Consider the following 19132-nt stretch of genomic DNA (forward strand, 5'->3'; position numbering starts at 1 on the left):
TGAGATTTACCATAAGACGGGGGCAATTCATTTTCTTTGTAGGCTTCGTTAAAAACTGCTGTCAGTACTGGCACTATTTCGTGTTTATATGCTTTGTATAAAGCGGCGCTTAACCCATCAGGTCCAGGAGATTTTCCCAGGTTCAAATTTTCTATCGCTTGCTCGACCTCCGACGCAGTTATCGACAGCTCCAGCCTTTCTTTCTGTTCGTCATCTAATCGCGGCAAAGCGCCAAGAAACTTTTCCTTGAATGCGCTCACATCCACTTCTTGCTTTGCAAACAGCGCCTGATAATATTCAAGAAATGCCTGCTGGATATGCCCGCTTTCTCCAGATAACGCCCCGCCCCATTCAATCTGTTCAATGTGGTTTCGTTGAGCATGCGTTTTTTCCATTCCTAGCGCTCGTTTTGAAGGCGTCTCCCCATCAGCAATATCTTGCGCTCTAGCCCGCACCAGTGCGCCACGATAGCGTTCTTCTTCAAAGAGTTCAATCTTATTTTTTATTTTCCTAATGTCATCCATCCATTTGCCAGGCTCTTCGCTTTCTCTTTCGAGAAGTCTAGCTAGTAAAGATCTTAAATTGTCCTCCTCACGCTTCTCCTCTTGTCGTATGCAGCTTGACCTTTCGATTGCTGCTATTTTTATTTGTTGTTTGCAAAGTTCCCACTGCTGCCATACTTTCAGTTCCCCGCTCGGCTTTAATTTACTGATTTCTTCGTTTACTTTCCTGCTAAAGATGTCGTCTGTAATGAGCTTATTATTTAATTTCCACATCTCCCAAGAAAACTGATTTCCTCGTTTCTTTGTCCCTATCCCACACTTCACTAAACAATGATCCGAAAATGATACCGGTACTACATTGTAGCTACTGCATTTTGAAATAACGTTCGGTGACACATAAATGCGATCTAGCCGTGCATGGCTTGACCGTTGAAAATGGGTGAGTCTCACACAACGCTCGCCTTCTAAACATTCGGCCACATCATCGAGGTTGCACGTGTCTATAATTTCTGAGAGTACTTCAGTGCTTCTGTCCCTAAATGCCCTTGCACTGGTTTTGTCACAGCCCCTAAGGACGCAATTGAAGTCACCCATTACGATCAGGCATTTCTCACAACTGAAGTGCTTTTGTACGCGTTGAAAAAACGCTGTCCTCTCATCCACCGCATTTGGGGCGTACACACAAATGATGCGCCAATATGTTTTGTCGTACAGGAGGTCAACCAAAACAAATCGACCCGAAGGACACGCCGTATATGCCTGAACCTCAAGTCCCGGTACATTCTTTACAAAGATGACACAACCCGCAGACGTTCCTACAGCGTGGGCGACAACTGCAGAAAACCTAGACGTGAAACGTCTCACCATGCTCCCGGTCTCCTCTTCCCCGTCAATTTTCGTTTCCTGCACTGCCAGGACGTCAATGTCGTGCTCAGTTAAAAGGCGGTACACCTGGCTCTGCTTCTTCTTACTTGCCAGTCCCCTGACATTAAGTGTACCGACTTTCATGGGGAACGCATGAGCCATTTTAATGCAGAAGAAAGAGGCCGGGAACATGGTGCTTACCCTTCACGTCTAGCGCTTGGCTAGACGACATCATTGACACCGGAGCCATCCGGTGCTGGTGCCAGGCCTGGCAGCGGGGGCGGCTTGTCAAGGGCTCTCCTCTCCGTCGACACATTTGATCGTGGCCGGATGGACGACCGCCGTCCTTGGGTCGTTTTTGCCGGCGGCTCTTCGACGCTGGGGGCTACCGCCTTGTCGTCTTCGGTTCCGGTCTGGGCGTGTGGCCGCTTCGCTGGGGCAGGGACGCCGGTCGTGCGGGCGCCGCTCTGGTCAAGGTTCTCCTCGGTCAGAGTCGCTGGCTCGGTTTCTTGGAGCGCTGGCACGCTTACTTCACCGCTCGACGCCTCCGTCTCTTTTCTAGTAGGTTCTGCCCCTTCAGGCTTGCGTCCGGCATCGCTGCGTCCGGCATCGGCTTGCTGCGTCCGGCATCGGCTTGCGTCCGGCATCGAAGAGCCCGTCGATCCTGCTTGCGTTTCGGGTTCCTCTATGCCTTTCGCAGATTCTTCAGCCTCGACTACATCCATCAGGAGTTCCGCAGAGTCGTCTTTCGACGCCCCGCCCGTAGCCACCGCGTAAGTGCGGACACACTCATTATCCGCGTGGCCGTACCGCCGGCATTTCGTACAGCGGGGAACCTTGCATTCACGCCGCACGTGGCCTGTACCATGGCAGCGCAAGCACTGCATTGGACGCCCAGGCGCTACGACAAGAGCCAACTCTCCGGCGACACGTATGTAGTACCTGGTGTGGCAGGTCATCCACTTTCAAGCCGGGCTTCAACTTCAGTAGGACCGTTCTTGTCGTTGAGCTCTTGTCATTGACGCCTTGTATCCGCCACCGCTCACGCGTAACGTCGGTCACTTTGCCAAACGCCGCGAATGCCGTCCGGATGTCGTCGTCGGCCACTCCGTGAAGCATCCAGTGTAGCCGCAGCTTTACCTGCTGGTCTTCCGGGTCGATAATGAGGCAGCGGCGTTTCTTAACTTGCAGCTCGTTGAAGGCGAGCAACTTCTTTGCTGCCTCCGTGTTCCGCAGGTTAACCGCCCACACATGGTTGATCTGGTACGCCCCCAACGCGACCACGTCGGGGAGCGTACCGGTCTCGGCCAGGGCTAGATCTTGAGAAGGCATTCGATTGTGTTTCGCACGATATCCTGTTCTTCATACTCGACCATGTGAATTTAGGGTCCATTATTTGTGAGGGAGTGGCCTTGGCGTACCGGAGCTGCACGACAAGATTAATTGTAAATAAGAGTTTGGGGGCCCCCATTAGCCTGCAGCGTTCGGTGCGCCAGGGTTGTCCCCTCAGCCCTCTTCTATTCTGCATTTACATTGAAGCGTTGTGTTTGAATATCATGGAAAGTGAAAAAATTCGAGGATTCCAGCTACAGGCAGCAGAAGTTAAGCTGCTGGCTTATGCGGATGATGTCGCGGTGTTCACAGTGAACCGGGAAGGTATAACCGAGGCCGTGGCATGCGTAAAAGAATTCACCAAGATCACCGGTAGTAAAGTGAATTGGTCAAAGTCCCTGGGGCTTTGGCACGGAGAATGGCCAACGAAGCCCGGCAATTTTGCAAACGTGTCCTGGGTGACGACCCCAGTAAAGCAACACGGCCGCCGGCCACGGCCGACCAATAGTAGCGCGGCTACGGCGGGGTTAATTGACACTTTTTCTGACATCTTTTTGACAAGTTTTTGATTTGACAGTCCCATAATACGGCCCCTGTCTTTATTGCGAACCATTACTGCTTAAAGTAGAGCCATGTGGAAAGCGCATGCTCATAATGTGTAGATAATGACAATGATGATAACGGTATGCGATGGTGGTATTAAGTGAAGTTGGGACAGTTTGTCGCTTAGCCGGTAATAAATAAAATATCAAGAAAAAGGTCGCAGAAATTAAATATAAAGAATATGAAACAGAACAAACACAAGGGCTGCAAGACGGGGACAGGCCACCAGGGCCGTGTTCGACACTGCGCACGCCGAGAATACCTGTCCACAGAGTTCTCAAAATTCAGGGGGCACTTTGACTGTCTAAAGTGCGTAGAGGCGAAAGCGTTTTCCGCACCACTTTCAGTGCTTCTGTGGCACTGGTGGCGTCGCATGTAATTGAGTACTCATTACTAAGTGATGACAAATCACTAATTAATGGTTAATTACTGATTAATGCCTGAATACTAATTAACTGCTAATTAAGCATAAGCTTAAGCTTCGCCTTTAGGAGTGGAACGCGAAAGCGTGTTGTAGCGCTGCCAGGGAGTCCACGGAACGCCACCACCCGTTCGGCGCGATGCCTTGCCGTTTCAACGCAACGGTTGAGGAAAGGAAATGGCGCAGTAAATCTCTCATCTCGGAGGACACCTGAACCGCACCGTAGAGGAACGGAGGAAGTGGGAGTGAAAGAAGAAAGACGAAGATGGCCAGTAATGAAGAAAATGAAAATTGTATTTGAGGAAAGAAAATTACGCAGTAACTGTCTCACATATCTCGGTGGACACCCGTCAAAATTCAGGGGGGGGGGGTGCACTTTTTTGACCTAAAGTGTGGTCACTGATGTGTGGTTAAGATGTTAAGCTTCGGCTCTAAGAGTGGAACGCGAGAGCGTCTTGCAACGCTGCCAGGGAGTCCATAGAACGCCATCGCCCATTCGGTTCTGCGCCTCGCTCGTGGGTAAATTGGTTTTTGAGGAAAGGAAATGTATTTCTCTCTCATATCTCGGTGGACACCTAAACCTCGCCGGAAGGGAAGGGAGGAGGATGGCAGTGAGCGAAGACACCGTATTCACTAGACGTGCCTTTGTTCATTCTAAACCATCGAGCTGGCATGGCGGAGTGGATAGCATGCTCGTCTCGCACTCCGAAGACCGGGGTTCGATTCCCGAGCTCGACCAATTTCTTACTAGGTTTATATATTTATATGGCCTGACTAGAGAAGTTAATTAGGCTAATTGGGTAATTAAGCAATTAACTATGCTCAGTCCCACTTACTTGGAGCATCACTATATGGTCCCTTCAATTGGTTGCATGGTTACTAGCCAAAGTACAATTGGCCCCGTTTGAAATTGGCGCCCTGTGACGTCACGACCGTTTCGACCAACTGAAAAGCGTGACATTCTCTGTCGACAACTGCTGCTTACAACGATGAGACATTAAAGGCTTTCGCCTTAATAATCACAGACGCATTACCGTCAATCTAACGATCGTCACCGCCATACAGATTGTTGGCGACCAGGATTTTCCGGGTTGTTTGCTGGAACCCAGAGCCAGTTATGTGCATCGAAGTGCAAAACGTTGTCAAAGCCAACGCCAACGAGCACAATGAACGCCGATGGCCTATGGCTCCAGGGCCGCGTTTCTCCCACAACGTTGTCATGCCAACGCAAGCAAAGCGCATCTGTCGCTACCGACACGCCACGTAGCTTAAAGCACGACTGAGGTTTCTACATGGCATAGGCTTTGGTTATGACGGTTATTTCAAGGTCAAACTTCCGGCGACGGCGAAACTGGATTTACCTAGCGTAGTGAAGCTTTCACTTGAACACACTCAACACTCAACACGATCACGACACCACAGGTTAAAGCAATGAGACCACCAGTTCTTGAGCGTCCCACGCGAAGCGTGGATGCTTTGCAGACAGGGCGGACGCGGGTGGATGACCTGCGACGCGTCGCTGGCGTTGCGTTCAAAGAAGCGGGGGGGGGGGGGGGGGGGGGGGTTACAGGGTGTAGCAGGAGTGCAGTATTATAGTAGTAGTAGTAGGAAAGTTACCAACAGCCCCGGGAATTAGGCAGTAGCGGGAGACCCATAGCCATGACCCGTCGACGGCGTCACGAAACGCCGCAGGCTTAATGCAGGCTACCAAAGGGGTCCTCTCGGCAGCATGGGCCCACAGTCCATCTCCTGCCACCTCCACGCTTCAATCTCCGACCTCCGCTGCGATGTCTCTCTTCACACCTCGGTTCGTTCACACGTCAGCTCACCCCTTATCTGCTCGCCACGCTCTTCGCCGTCGTCGCCTTGCAATCACCATTCGCACACGCGCAACGCTGGGCTGGCACGTGCAGCGCTCCGCCGTCGACGCACCACTGTCGACGCACCGCACCTAAAAATCCCCTAACAATTTCTTGCGCACCTCGGAAAGATAGTAGCACTTCATCCTCTACAGAAATCTAGCATCCGATCTCCAGGGAAGTTACCAGAAATAAGCAAGTTTGTGGTCGAAATGGACAAAGCTTAATTCAACCAAAAGTCAATGATACAATGCCCGTAACTTCAACGGATACCACTTTCCTCTCATAAACAGCATGGCCTGAATATATTGAGACGCCTTACAGAAGGCTAAGGACACTAATTATCACGCAGTACCCAAGGATTGAAAATATTACAGACACACAGATGGTCTCATGCCATAACCAGCGTAAGCAGAACGCGCTTTTAGGATGATCCTTTTCCAACCGATAATTTCTTTGGAGGAGAAATTCGAGACCCGTGTACTGTGCGATGTCAGTGTACGTTAAAGAACCCCACGTGGTCGGCTTTTCCGGAGCCCTCGACTACAGCGTCTCTCATAGCCTTAGTCTCTTTGGGACGTTAAACCTCATAAACCAAACCAAACCAGAGCGCCGCCCTTTGGCGTCCGTTTCTGCGTTTTCCGGCGTCGCTGTCATCGTCATCCCTCGTAGCGAGCAGTGGACACCTTAGTCGCGTTTTAAGCTGCGAAAACAATGGAGCGGGAGCTCGGAAAGCAGAGGGAAGGCACATAATCTGCCCTCTTGAAACAGGGGAGCTTTTTGTTCTTGGTATTTTATTTATTACCGGCTAAGCGACAAACTGTCAAAACTTTACTTAATACCAATGTCGCATACCGATGTCATTTTCATTATCTATACATTATGAGCATGCGTTTTCCACATGGCTCTAAGCAGTAAGGGTTCGCAAAACAGACAGGAGTGTTTTTGTTCAGCCGTTCGTTGACCTTTGGTAGCGCAAACAGACGAAACTGTGAATTCACTACTGAGTGGCAACTCACCACCGATATATATGAAGTACCTGCTCGCGCACATTCAAGTGATCCTTAAATGTGTAGCATTGTGTAAAATGCGACATTTTCTTGACTTACTTCAGAACGTTTCTGTGGCTTGTTCTTTGCAATAAGAAACTGTGTGCATAATAACGAATTTTATTTTACCACCGGAAGATAGCGCTCACGTGGTCCGCCTTTGTGTTTGGGCGATGCCAGTCCCATTTCTGGGGCTCGCACGCCATACGAGTTCGTCGAGCAGAGCACCGACGTTGGGCTCGCCTGAGCTTGAAGATCCCCCACGCGCATCGAGCGGAAGTGGTGTTCTGAAACGGCAGCGACGCCGACCCAGGCGGCCTTCAGTTCGTAATGCGCCCCGCATCTACGGGGTGCGCCCCGCAGGCAGCCACTGGAACCCGTCTGGCGGTGCTCGTACCTGGGACGCAAGGGTAAAATTTAGGCTCATGGTATAGGTAGATAAAAACACGCTCTAACTAACCACTTATTACAACTCCAGTCAGATAAGCAGCAGAACACCGTTAGGTCTCCCCGTAGACTTAGATGCACGCGATCTTGAATGATGAGAAGGTAACCTCAGTCTCAAGTAATCTGCACTGCAGCTATGCAGAACGGAACAAAATGAAAAGTCAAAGTGCAAGCGGCGCGTAGAAGCAGTTTTCAAATGAATTTCATGGGTTCAATTTGTTACAAGCAACTGGCTCGAAAGACTGTTGACATAAATGCCTGACGGCGGCTGTCAAGCTACTTGGTATATTTTCGGGAACTACCTAATCCGAAGACATTCAGCCAATTGTTTACACTTAGCAGCCAAACAGCAGTGCAGGATTCTTCCAGGTTTCACGCAGGGAAATGTTCGGTTCCAAGGATGCAACAATCTCACCCTTTCGTTGACACATCTCCGAATCAAAAAATTGCTGACTAATACGTAACGTCCTAATGCAAAATTTGTTTTGCATTAGGAAGCTTTCCGATAGATTGAGGCAAAGAATTATAGCAGGACATTTATCTACAAATACACACAGCTCGTTGTTCACACATATTCCTTCTTCAAGAAACACTCCACTAACAGTTCTTGATTGTCATGAAGGGAGCTTTGTGGTCGGAGAAATAGATGGATATATGCTGCACTTGCCGCACCAATGCTCTGTTCTGCGTTCAGTGACTGATTGATGCCGATAACGTCGCTCGAGTCAAGTGAACGTGGCGAACGGCGGCTGTCATGCGTTTCGGCTTGGGCGTGCGGGAGAAATGGCGGCAGGAGCGCGCGCAGCTAGAGCGGCACGTTGCCCCGGCAGCAGAGCTGGTTACGTGGAACAACGGCGACGCCTCGAATCGCAAGAACGGGCGCCAGAGAACTGCCCTCTAATAACGATCATATATAATGTGTGATGAGAGTCGGATTCAGCTGCTGCTGTGCTCGCTAAGTACTTGTAGTTCATGACTCCGCATCGTCTTCCTTGTACAGAGTTGCGTCCACTGTGTAAGCGTGTGCGTCTGGAAGGCGATTAAAGGTCGGGAAAAATCTCGAGTGGACTCAGAGGACCCGCGCCATTGGATACGTTTCTCGCATTCGAGGTCTCCTTCCCCATTAAACAAAACAACAAGGTTCTCTACGAGCCTTATGTGAAAGAGACCCCTATCTGGCTCTAAAACTGTGGATGAATCAGTTTAAATGAAGGCAGCGAGCCCTAGAGAGAGTGGTGGATCTCACTGAATGCTAGAAGGATCAGAGAGCTCACTCCCGATAAAAAGCTACTCTTGCCGACGATTAGGTTACTTCCTAATGCGAGATGTGAGAGCAGCTCACTAGCTGTTTCAGCTTTTCTACAGATGAGGCAAATATTGCTAGAAAGACATTTAAGTACAATTACAACTTGTTATTTTAGAGCGCAGCTGTTTTTAGCTCGTTCCTGCATTCCGCGGCGACGCCGTTGTCTCTTGTGAGCAACTGCTGAGTGCGCTCCTGGCGATATTCATCCCGCACGCCCGAGCCGAAACGTATGACCGCCGCCGTTCGCAACTGTTTGTGCCATTCGCCATGCTGCCTTAGTTCCCTAAAGGTCTTTTTTCAAAAAGGAAAAAAATCAGGGTCACGGAAGGTGCGGGAGGATGAAGAGACCACCATATTTTCTACACTGGACGAATCATGAGATAATTACGATGTAAAGGAGACGTTTGTCGGTCTACTTATCAGAAACTATCGAAGACTAATATTAAATTTCATCACATATCCTAGCTCTGTTAACAGCCACAAGTTTGGTGTTGTATTTGGTATTCTTCGGGATGTCTGTGCACGCTTAGTAATCGAGCTCAGAGCTACGATCATCTCAACAAACGACTGGGAGTTCTCCTGGGGACACACTTACACATATGATATGGCGTTGCCTTTCATCTGTTTATAGCGGCCGGCCACCTATGCTGTCTAGAGTTTTATCGGATGAGATTCTACATTTGAACCAGTAAAACGCATTCGCAACTTTCGGCCCCAAATTCGTTTGAAAGAACTTCCCGTGCTCGCCACTCCCGTGTGCACTTACCAGCAGCGGTTGCCACATGCGGGGATCCGGTGAGAGCGCCGAAGGCTGCACGTCTTTGAAGACATCCGTCGACGATGGGGCTCTACGAGCACGTGATGTGGCCCGCAGAGTTTCGACCGGTGCGCCCTGCACGTGAGCCATCGCCTGGTGGACACGGAGCCCGCGATCACTGAGCCAGAACCTCGGGTACTGTCCGCCACCCAAAAGGCAGTGATGATGGCAACGCTCACTGCGGGTGCAATAGAAACCGTGAGTGATCTCAGGGTTGGAGTCGGGTAAGCTGAAAGATCTCGAAATTCTTTTTTTTTTTCTGGCAGGAGAGACGACAATGTGATGCTACAACAACGAGAGTAGGACGTATTTCCTCGAAGCAGCATTTCCAATTCAAACAGTGGATATTCGAGGGGAATGCGAATCCCAATGAAACTTTTCTTTGAATATGGCTTTAGTGCATCAGTGTTTGAAGAAAGCGTGCTTAAAAAGGGCGAGATAAAACCTAACTGTGTAGGCAACCTCCGATGTAAATTTTTCTGTGTCAATAGCAGTAGCGTTACACACAGCTTAGCGAAAGGAGAAAGCGCATATTTTAGGCGAAACTGTAGTGACCTTCAGGAGAGTCTCTTTCTAGTACCCCACAGAAATGTGCGTTACAAGAGTACGGCAGAGCAATTGTCTCATTTTGCCGCATGCCCAAACCTGGTTAGATTGTTCGACAATTTTTTTGTTTTTTTTTTCTTTTTGTGATATTCTAATATGTGGGGAGCTCGGCCCAAATTTATGTGTTTCATAGTTTCATATCCAGGAAGTTCCGCCGCAAACCTTGGAATTGAAAATATTTGACTAGTGTAAATGAAGACATTAAGAAGAAATGTAAAAAAATCTGCACACAAAGATATAAACAACTGATACAAATTAATGTAATAAAATAGATGCAGAGGACACAAAAATAGCAAAAGGAGAAATAATAAAAGTGCACAGATCTCATGCGGCTTAAAATTTACGGCAAGCAATCTAGACTCATGCAGTAAGCAACATCATGAGGGGAACAGGGAACATTTCAGTCATATGCAATCTGCAGAGTAGATATTTGACGAAGCGTAATCACGTTTACGAATTCCTGGAAAGATATTGCGCGAAGACTCGCGTGCGAGTTCCTGGACGCAAGTGCGACGCACCACTTCAGAAGCGTACGAGGAAAATACCACTCACGCAAAAAACATAAAAGCATTGTTTAGGCCGTGAAGCTTGAGACGTTGCCCTACATATACGAGCCGGAAATGAAGTCACACGCCCGTAGAACTCCTTATCACTCACGGTAGCTTACCGATATTTCCTGCTGCGCTTACACCCATAGCGACTTGGTTGAGTCGATACCATGCTGGCAGCGTTAGCCACGAGTTGCACAGAACGCCTCCGGTGTTGGCTACAGTCCCTGGTGTCCCCAAGACTACCTAAAGCTTCTACGCGTGCTTCGGACGAGACCTTGCGCACCGGTTCAATGGTTGCTTGCTTAGTCTGAATCGAAAAAAAGTATCAAAACAGTCAACTGCGCCCAACATGTAAAACAAGCAGACGCGCTGGACACTAGCAGTTACAGTTTTGAAATGCGAGGTAACAGCTCATGTAGACAGTTTGTCAACCCATATCAAGGGTAAAATCCTGGCCACTTCTCCTACAACCCTTGTAAGTTTTGTCTCAACAAGGGAATATTCTTTTGACACCTCATCCATCGGTGAATTTGATTGAAATAAAAGAAAGACGGGCGTCGTCGCTTCCTGGATAATACGGGGCTACCTGAACAAGATAGTTAGTCGGCTCGTGAAAAGGCTCGCAAAAGCCCGATCCGCCAACCATATTTTCGTGTTGTTCACAGTTTATAGACCCAATTTTGCAAACAAACACCGACATCGATCACGCACATATATTTTGGACTTGAATCAGAAGGTGCCCTTCCATCACTCAACCTGCGGCGGAAAACGCTCTGAAGCAGCGTAGCAGAAGTTTCTCGCCTCTGAAGTCGAAGCAACTGTGAATGCTCACGGTATGCGACAGCTGAACTTCAGATCACCGTGAGAATAGCATCCTGGCATGAAATAGAGAAGGGGCTTTTCTTGTGAAGAGATATTCTCTTAGTGAATAATAAAAGAAGTAGTCATGGTTTATCATAACGGTGTTATGGAAACGAACAAAGATTTATGGAAATGTTTTCGCCATTAATTTCAGCGCATATAATTGAACGGAGTATTATGACCAAACGAAAAAATAAATAGGAATCTGTGAAGATGCTCCAAGTTGCCCTAAAAGCGGCGTAAACATTTTACGCCAACGCCTTCATTGCAGTACAACTTCACCATATTCCCAAATAAATCAGGGAAAATCGATTACGAAACGCCTCATGTGAAAGGCTACTCCTGATAATTGCGCGAATTCTCGGAACGCGTCCCCAACTGTGGATTGGGAACGCTGGCCCGTGCAGGTTTCGAACGAGACAGACGAAAGAAAACAAAACGAAGTCCTGTTGATAATTTAAAAGTAAAAAGGCAATAATAAATAAAAACTCAAGGAAAATTGGCTGTGGTTCAACTACTCGAATCTGATTAGAGAGCGGATGGTATGGCGTTTCGGGCAACAATACGCGCCCATGGTTGATCGTGAGTGTTTGCTCGCCTAATGAACGCTGCGGCCTAGTGCTCCAGTGCCGCGTGTCTGCCACAACTTTGCCAGCACTAACGCATGCAGCCCCTACCACGTACCTCAAAGCGCTATTCAGGCGTCCACTGACCCAGAGCCAGTTATGCGCATCGGAGTGCAAAACGCTGTCAACGCCAACGCCAACGAGCACAATGACTGCTGACGGCCTACGGCTTCAGTGCCGCGTTTCTGCCACAACGTTGTCAATGCCAACGCATGCAAAGCGCATGTTTCGCTACCGACACGCCACGTTGCTTAAAGCACGACTGAGGTTTGGTTGGTTGGTTGCGACTGAGAGAAGAATGAAAAGGAAAAGTGCACGGGCCTGCCAACTGGCTCCTGCAGAGCCACCACCGCTGCCACGTGCAGATAGGAGAGAGTTCAAAGATAAGAGGACAGAGTAAGAGAGAGAGTAAAGACGCGCGTCGCAACAACCGCGTCCGCAGGAACGGTCGCTGGCTGAAAAAAAAGATACACGGCCGCAGCCCGAAGGCTGCGAGCCGAATGCCACAGATATTCTGTGCCAGGGGTCCAGTTATGTGCATTTCCTTTCCTTTGCTTTATCTGTTGGCTACCTGGCATGGGCTTTGGCTATTAAGGTGATTTCAAGGTCAAGCTTGCGGCCACGGCGAAACTGGCTTTACCTAGCGTAGTGAAGCTTTCACTTCAACACACACACTCAACACACGCACGACACTACAGGTTAAGGAATGAAACCAGCAGTTCTTGAGCGTCCCTGGCCAAGCGGGGATGCTTTGCAGACAGGGCGTACGCGGGTGGATGACCTGCGACGCGTCGCATGCGTTGCGTTCAAGCAGCGGAGGGGAACCAGGCTGTAGTAGGAGTGGAGAGGACCACAAGAAGACGCCGGTGGACTCCTGTCAGCAGGCCCAGGAATTCGGCAGTAGCAGGAGACGCATACCCAATACCCGTCGACGGCGTCAAGAAACGCCGTATGCTTAACGCAGGAGACCAGAGGCGGCCTTTCGACAGCAGGGACCAACAGTCCATCACATGCCACCTCCACGCTTGAATCTCCGACCTCCGCTGCGCTTTCTCCCTTCACACCTCGGTTCGTTCGCGCGTCTGCTCACCGCTCATCGTGCTCGCGTCGTCGTCGCCTTGCAATCACCATTCGCACACGCGCAACGCTGAGCTGGCACGTGCAGCGCTCCGCTGTTGACGCACCACACCTAATAATCCCCTGACGATTTTTCGCGCACCTCGCAAAGATATTTGCACTTCATCCTCTACAGAAAACTAGCATCCGATCTCCATGGAACTGAGGAGAAATAAGAAACTTTGTGGTCGAAATGGACAAAGCTTAATTCCAGCTAAAAGAGTTAACGATACAATGCCCATGATTTCAACGGAAGCCCCTTTCCTCTCACGCGCAGCATAGCCTGAGTATATTAGAAACGGGTTTCTGTAGGCTAACTACAGAATTATCGCTCAGTACCCAGAGATTAAAAATATTACAAACGCTCTGATGGTCGCATATCCTAACCAGTGCAAGCTGCATGCGTTTTTGGGATGAACCTTTTCCAACCGGTACTTTTCCTCGTTTACGTATTCCTTTGGCTGAATGCGGCCTTCAAGAGCTGACCATAATAGGTGCTCACTGACTTACCTCAGTCTGAGCCGTACCGTCTACAGGAAATGAATGCACTGCCAAGACTAGATCCAGAGCCGGGACACGCAAGGTCCTCTTGTCTGTTAAAACTGCAGAATAAAATAACATTAGGTTAAACAAGAGCATTTCGACAAGAGAAAAAGCTACGAAGAGGGAACAAACGCTGTTAATGAAAAGCTATTCTTACCTGAAAGAGGTAGCCTCGTAGCTGGCGGCAGCATTCACAAGTCTAGGCGCTCCCACAAGTGGAACGCTTAAGGCCCGTGTGACGAATGCGCTGCTCAAGCAGCTATAGTCCGATACAACTTAAAGGTGCACTGAAGAGGAATCTGAACTCGTCTTTTTGCCGCGGGAACTCAATCTACACGTTCCGAGCATTCTTAGAAACTTCAATTTATTGCCCTGTGTGGCCGATTTCCCTAATTAAATCGAATTAACGTCCGGCTCCCGCCTTTCTTTTTGAATTCTGCCTCGTACGGTGGGCGGAGTCGACCGCCGCGGGGAGTGCCTTTCAGCCAGCTCCGTGGAGGCTTTGCTTTCGCTTCATTTTGTTTTTTAGGTTTCCGTGAATAAATAGTTTCATTTGCAGATAATATAACCGCAAAATAAGCCCGTGGAAATAAAAATACGCGCGGACTATTTGCTTCTACGGACTACTACGTATTACTCCGCCGATGGCAGAGCGGCAAGCCGCCACGGGACTGGGTGAAAGGCACTCCCCGCGTCGGTCGACTCCGCCCACCGTACGAGGCAGAATTCAAAAAATAAAGGCGGGAGCAGGACGTTAATTCGATTTAATTAGGGAAATCGGCCACACCGGGCAATAAGTCGCAGTTTCTAAGAATGCTTGGAACGTGTAGATCGAGTTCCCGCGGCAAAAAGACGAGTTCAGATTCCTCTTCAGTGCACCTTTAAGTCTGCAGTGAAGCTCCGCCCACATTCAGCCTCGGCGCGCATAATTCCTCCACGACAAAAAAGTAGTCTGCTGCTTAAACGCATCTTGTTACGAAATCAAGAAGCTGAACGAGAAAAAATTATGACCTCTAGAATTTTGATACATGGATTGTTTGATAAAGTGAAAAATTAGAAAGCTGATTTCGTTTAATATTGCGACTGGCCAGCGGAGAAATACAGGACGCTGCGGACCGCGGCCCAGTGTTAGCAACTGCTGTTTTTTTAAGTTGTATCCTACTATAGTTTTCGAATCGGCGTGAACAACTATAAAGCAGATCATCATCATCTACTGAGTTGGTTGGTTTATTGGTTTGGTTTATTGGGGTTTAACGTTCCAAAGCAACTCAGCTGAATTTCGATGAAGGCAAAATTCTAGAGGCCCGTGTGCTGTGCGATGTCAGTGCACGTTAAAGAACCCCAAGTTGTCTACATTAACGGAGCCCTAAATTACGGCGTCTCTACTTGACGATGGTGATGATGATCTCAGCATTGTTTTAGAGCGCAGCACTTTGGCGCCCGTTTCTGCGTTTCGTGGCGTCGCCGTCACCGTCGTCCCTCGTTAACAAGCAGTGGACACCTTAGTCGCGCTTTAAGCAGCGAAACCAATTGAGCGGGAGCACGTAAAGCAGAGGAAAGGAACATAAACTGCCCTCTTGGAACAGCGGACACCTCAATCGTGCTTTAAGCTACGTGGCGGTAGTGAGAGATGTGCGCTGCATGCGTTGGCATTGAGAACGGAACGTTGTGCCAGAAACGCGGCGCTGAATCCATACCGTCGGCGTTCATTGTATTCATTGGTGTTGGCGTTGACAATGTTTTACACTCCGATCAGTTTAAGGGTAAGAATTGCGCATACTGGCTCCCTGGGTCAGCGGACGCCTCAATGTCGCTTAATGGTACGTGGGGTGATGAGAGAGAGGTGGTGGTGGTGGTGGTGTAAAACATTTATTTATACTATATACAAGAGAGGTATTGCTTGGACCGTGGCTGAAGGGCCCGGCCCTCACAATAACTAGGAGGGATCCCTAGTCCGGGACCCCTGTGGCCTCCGCGGCTGCCCGGGCTCTTGTCACCAGGGCTCGTTGGTCCTGGAGAGTTGAGCAGCCGAGCAGTGCAGCCTCCCAGTCCTCTCAGATGGGGTGGGGGTGGGGCGGGGTGGGGTGGGGTGGGAAAGCAGGATTGGCAGGTCAGGCCCACACCATGCGATACGTGTCCGCAAACACTTCCCCACAGTGTGGCCACTCGCCCGAAAAGGCCGAATTGAAATGTTTGAGCACTGCCGGGCACAGTACCGTGTTGGTGTAGAGGTGAAGTGGCCAACGCTCCTCTGCCTTCTTGAGGCCTTTACAAGGGGGTGGGTATCGGCCGTGAGCGTTTTGATACAGGAGAGAGACCTCCCGAAAAGTAACAGCCGGATTAAAATCAGTAGCCGGATCAGGCGGCTAGAGAGGCGATGCCCGGTGGTTAAGCTCGCGGGCGGTAGTGTCCGCAACATTATTTCCCTCTGTCCTCGCATGTGCTGGGGCCCAGATGATGGTGTGCCGGGCTGGGAAATCCCGGTACTGACATCTGTGTAAAATTTGGAAGACACGATCTGGAAGTTGGCCCTGTTCAAAATTGCGGCAAGCTTCCCTTGAGTCGGTGATAATAACTCGGGACGCTGGATCCGTAGCTGCAAGTGCGATAGCAACTTCCTCCGCGAATGTAATGTTGGAGGCACGGAAGGTGAGGCCCTGAACTGGGTTGTTTTGGTGGACAACGGCAGCCGTGTACCAAACCCCATGGTGTGGACCGGCCGCGTCCGTGTAAAATACCCCTGGTCTAGCACCATACTGCTTGGAAATGGCCTCCGCTCGCGCGAGGCGGCGGCCATCATGGGCATCTTTTGTCATGTTATTGGGGAGGGGGCGAACCCGTAGTGCGAAGCGCCAGGCCTCGGGCATGGACACTCGCTTCACCTCTTGGGTTGTGTAATTGATGTGGAGGCGGTTCAGTAGGCGGCTACCCGCACGTGTTTTGTTTAACCGCAAGTATTGATAGCTGAGATCAGCCTCGCGCAGCTCCCCAATGGTGTTCGTCATCCGCAGGCCGAGGAGACGTTGGCGGCTGCACGCATTAGCGCTGACAACGGCGAGCGAACTCTCGCGATCAACCATTAACTGCCACCTGCCAGGGAGGTAGGGTGGGTGGGGACTTTAATGTAGATATAAAGGCTAACAGGAATTTCAAACCACTTATGCGGGAGAACATTCCTTTCCTCTCGCTCGTAACACCTCCCATGGCTGTGACAACCTCGCGAAATACTTAACATACCTAGTCTTTGAGAACCAGGCATTGGAGCAGCAATTGAGCATATATTCATCTATTTCTCCAACCACAAAGCTTCCTTCATGGCAATCAAGAACAGTTAGTGGAGTGTTCCTTGAAGAACGAATATGTGCAAAAAATAACGAATTTTCTGCAATTGTCTCTCTTGAACTGCTTGCCTCAATCTATCGAAAAGCTGAAGCAGCTGATGAGCGGCGCTCAAATTTCACATTATGAAGCAATAAATTCGTCGGCTTTTTTTTTTGTTGTTGATGCCGCCGTCCTGACGTAGTGGGTGGCAGTCTGGCATATAGATTCGCATAGTAGCGCCAAAATCATGCGCGTTAACCTAATGCTATGTTTCTAGATACATGCAGGACGAAGGTTGACGTGACAGTAATTTTGGAGCCTGCCATCTGGAATGGGGCAGAACGGCGTTTAAGTTTTGCGAAGTAGGGAATCTTGAAGCCGGGAAAGGTGTACAGTTGCGTTCTGAGGGAAGGGGGGAGGGGTGATGAAGAATTTTGCGGAAACAAAGGCGATAGATTGGAATTGAGGAATGCTGAATGAATGATGAATTAATTGCAAATTGAAGCTTGTCGTCTTCCTAGGTGATGGGCATGGTCTAGGACCCCGGAGGAGGCACCCATGGTAATGCACAAAATTCGCAGAGAGAAGGCCTTTCCGCAGCGTCTACAGGTGCGACAGAGGAGTAGGGAAGAGGTCTTTTGTTGGTTGCCAATAGCTATCTCATTTTGCTGTCGGTGGTGCTGTCTCATCTCATCCGAAACATAGTAAGGCAAAGAAGCAACCTCGTTCTGAAACTATCGTGAACAGTGCTCAGTCTGATATCCCGGTCCACCAAAATGTTGTCGTATTTGCAAAAGGATTCACTTCCCGTGAAACTAAAAATCAAGTTCTATTGCGCAAAACTAAGAATCAGCTACAGCGCAATGACACGGAAGGCTTTTCACCAACCGTAAAAGTTTTTGCCAAGCCATCATGTGAACCTCCATAAAAGGCCGTGTACACCACTGGGATCAGCCCTTCTTCAAGGTAATGAGTGCCTGCTGTGAGCGGCAGTATTTACGAGTCGCAAAACGCTTGTTGTATTCTTCCTTTCGTTCCTCACTTACTTTACATGCTCCTTCTCTTACGGCGCCCACGTCAAGGGTGTTAGGTTGCTCGTCCCATTTCTTTTGCAGGGTTCCTCCTCTTGCTGTTCTTCTTTCGATGTTATATGCGGGATGCATACTCCGCGGATTGGGTACACGTTGATGCGTCTCCTCACACCGAGTGGTGCCTCTTGCTTTTGGTCTGTCGTATAGGGCAGATTAATATGGATCTTTTCGAGTCGTTATCTGCCAGGTTTTTTTGAGTGCGAGCCTTTTGAGTTGCGAGAGCCATTGCGTTTCCCACATCTCTTTGAGGGTATTATGTCCTCCAAGAACTATGAGTTTTGCCGTTGGCGTGGAGTTTGGTAGCCCCATTGCCTTCTTGTAGGCTTTCCTGATCAGTGTCTCCGACTTTTCAATTTCCGAATTGGAGAGGATAAACAATGCCGTCCCGTACATTACCCGAGAGATCACGAAAGCTTGCTCTAAGCGGATGGTGTCTCTTTCCTTCATGACATGGTGCTTATTTCAGATACCATGTATCATCCATATGATTTGCTCGCCAGCACGTCTAAAGAATGGAGCGATGACTATTGTGGTCTCAACGGCTTCAGGATCGATGGTGAAGTGCGCCCCGATGAAAAGATCCAACCCAAATGACGCAGAGGCGGCAGCTATTCCATTAGTTGTAGCATCTAGCCGCAAAGTCGTTGTGCTCACTGATTCCCGGAACGCCTGTCGCCACTTCAATAACGGATTAATTGAGAGGTCATGGTTGTCATTGCTGACTAAGCATCCACCCATCCAAGCCTCAGTCATCTACTTTCCCGGTCACCTGGAACTACCGGGAGGAAACCAAGCCTCTCAAAGGCATGACTCAGCTCTTCTATACTGGGCGTTTCCGCCTGATGACCATGATGGGTGCTGCGACCTAATAGATTTAGCAGTGTATGCTGAAAATCTCGCGCCATACAGAACAGCCAGGCCGGAGTATCCAACACCACATAAATCTCTCAATAAGTTAAAAGAAAACACCCTTAGGATAAACCAACATACCCAACGCCAGCTAAGTTACACCAGGAGCCGTATTACGGAACTGTCAAATCAAAAACTTGTCAAAAACTCGTCAAAAAGCCCCGCCGTAGCCGCGCTCCTATTGGTCGGCCGTGGCCGGCGGCCATGTTGCTTTCTTGCGTCATGGGTGACTGGCGTTTACGTCACGGACATGACAGAAGTGGTGACGTTGCACACCTAATTATGCAGGCGCATTTTGACGTTTTTT

The 19132-nt window shown here is 49.4% G+C and overlaps 2 protein-coding genes across 2 annotated transcripts in view; one reads left to right on the plus strand and one right to left on the minus strand.

The window, feature by feature from the left end:
* LOC149342661 (uncharacterized) overlaps nt 1–19132 on the plus strand; it is an 86135-nt gene that overhangs the window by 23387 nt on the left and 43616 nt on the right. The gene's annotated exons all lie outside the window — the stretch shown is intronic.
* LOC149342662 (uncharacterized) lies at nt 6736–13822 on the minus strand. Its single transcript, XM_089545127.1, has 5 exons — nt 13662–13822; nt 13472–13563; nt 10475–10665; nt 9151–9379; nt 6736–7028 (listed from the first exon to the last, which is right to left on the minus strand). Exons 1-5 carry the CDS (start codon nt 13693–13695, stop codon nt 6975–6977), a joined length of 600 nt encoding a protein of 199 aa, XP_089401253.1. The 5' UTR covers nt 13696–13822; the 3' UTR covers nt 6736–6974.

Source organism: Amblyomma mixtum, chromosome 5 (assembly GCF_055824585.1).
Source record: "Amblyomma mixtum isolate Tamu chromosome 5, ASM5582458v1, whole genome shotgun sequence".
Classification (NCBI taxonomy): domain Eukaryota; kingdom Metazoa; phylum Arthropoda; class Arachnida; order Ixodida; family Ixodidae; genus Amblyomma; species Amblyomma mixtum.

Bases quoted from the DNA above. Each gene is read 5' to 3' on its own strand.
- LOC149342662 (XM_089545127.1), bottom strand. From the start codon at position 13,695: ATGCTGCCGCCAGCTACGAGGCTACCTCTTTCAG. The intron at 10,666-13,471 runs GTAAGTCAGTGA...TTTTCGATTCAG, and splicing joins ACGGTACGGCTCAGACTGAG to ACTAAGCAAGCAACCATTGA. The intron at 7,029-9,150 runs GTAAGTGCACAC...CTTGCGTCCCAG, and splicing joins GCATGTGGCAACCGCTGCTG to GTACGAGCACCGCCAGACGG.